Raw genomic sequence first — 1,478 nt, 5'->3', positions numbered from 1 at the left:
TCTGTCTCCAAAGCGTTTCTTCTTGCCTAGCCCTTTCTGCAAGTTGCAACTCAAGAGTTCTCTCCTGTTCTGACAATTCCTCTGAACGTCCCTCATCAATGATCCTTTGTTGCAGCTGCTTCATTTCTGATTCGATCGTGCTTTTGCCCTGGAAGATGTTACCAAAGGATGTGTGATTCCAGTGCTTGATTTTACCCTTTAGATACTTAAGCTTTTGTTGGAATTGGAACATTTTTTACCCTGGCGGTGGGGAGAAATTGTTCCATTCAGTGCTGATAAGTTTTTGGAATTCTGGATGGGACATCCAAAAAGCTTCAAAACGAAAGGGCCTACGAATCTTACTTCCAGGACGTGACCATTGAAGTGAAATGGGCCAATGATCAGAGCCTGAGAGTGGCAAGATGGATGCAGAGAAGTCCCCACCGATATGGATAGTGTTGTCCGAGAGTAAGAACTGATCTAGTTTTGAGGCTATCTGTTGATTCCCTGCTCTTCTGTTATTCCATGTAAACACTCCATTGTTGAAAGGTAGATCTATGAGCCAGTTAGCCTGAATGAAATCCTTTAGAGGGAATCCTTCCTGACTACCTCTGCATCGACCTCCTTTTTTTTCCTCCAATCTTGTAATCATATTGAAATCTCCACCGGAGATCCATAAGGGATGTTTCCTGTTATGGTTGAGAACAGAGAGGGAATTGAGGATTTCAGCTTTGAGAGATGCTTCTTGAGGAAAATAAACATTTGTAAGGAGCCCATGAAGATTTGTCCCATTGATGTGAAAAGATGCTTGAAGGAAGTTCCTATGAGCATGAATATCGCTGAGATTGAGATCTCTTGGGTTCCAGAGAATTGCCAGACCTCCAGATGCTCCATCAGCATCCACAGCGGCATTGAAACATCCTGGCCAAATTTTCGCAGCAAATCTGTCTAAAATATTTGAAGTACATTTGGTTTCTTGCAAGAACAAAACTTGAGGATTTTCTTGCTTTATCATTTTTCTGAGAATTTGTATCTTCCTTGGGCCATTGAGCCCTCTTATATTCCAGGAGATTAACTTCATTGAGACGGGTTGTTTTCAGATCTGTAGTACTTGGTTAGCTTGGAATACCTACCGGATTCCACTAATATGTGTCCAATCCTGATTGTCCTCTGTAAATCAGTCTTCCTTCCTCTCTTTTTGATGTCCTTGGCAATGAATCTTCCATCCCAGGGTCCTCCAGTTTGTATTCCCAGTGATTTTTGCCATTGCGCCCTTGATAGAACTTGTTCCAGATTTTCAAGTTGCCCCATAGGAATGTCATCGAAATTATTTGTTGTGCAAGCCTTTTCTAAACCTGGAATGTCCAAGTCCCCTATATCTATAGCCTCTGTTTCTTCCTCCATATATTGTGGATAGTGCGATTCTTCATTAAGGTCCGCTTCTGGACTCACCTGCAATTGGGGGTTCTCCATCTGCCTTGTTTGGGATGTCCCTATCG

General features: G+C 42.5%; 1 protein-coding gene across 1 annotated transcript; it reads right to left on the bottom strand.

The window, feature by feature from the left end:
- Positions 1 to 235: 235 nt before the first annotated feature.
- Positions 236 to 994, bottom strand: LOC149181375 (uncharacterized). Its single transcript, XM_089414175.1, has one exon. It carries the CDS (start codon positions 992 to 994, stop codon positions 236 to 238), a length of 759 nt encoding a protein of 252 aa, XP_089270301.1.
- Between the last annotated feature and the right edge of the window lie 484 nt (positions 995 to 1,478).

The sequence above is a fragment of the Pinus tabuliformis genome, chromosome 3_2 (assembly GCF_031772625.1).
Source record: "Pinus tabuliformis cultivar Carrire ecotype Pingquan chromosome 3_2, CPIR1, whole genome shotgun sequence".
In the NCBI taxonomy this organism is placed as follows: Eukaryota; Viridiplantae; Streptophyta; class Pinopsida; order Pinales; family Pinaceae; genus Pinus; species Pinus tabuliformis.
The sequence above is the reverse complement of the archived record's forward strand: the minus strand, read 5'-3'. Positions and strand labels throughout refer to the sequence as shown.

What these genes read in the sequence shown, in the direction of transcription:
- LOC149181375 (XM_089414175.1), bottom strand. Translation starts at nt 994, where the DNA reads ATGATAAAGCAAGAAAATCCTCAAGTTTTGTTCTTGCAAGAAACCAAA.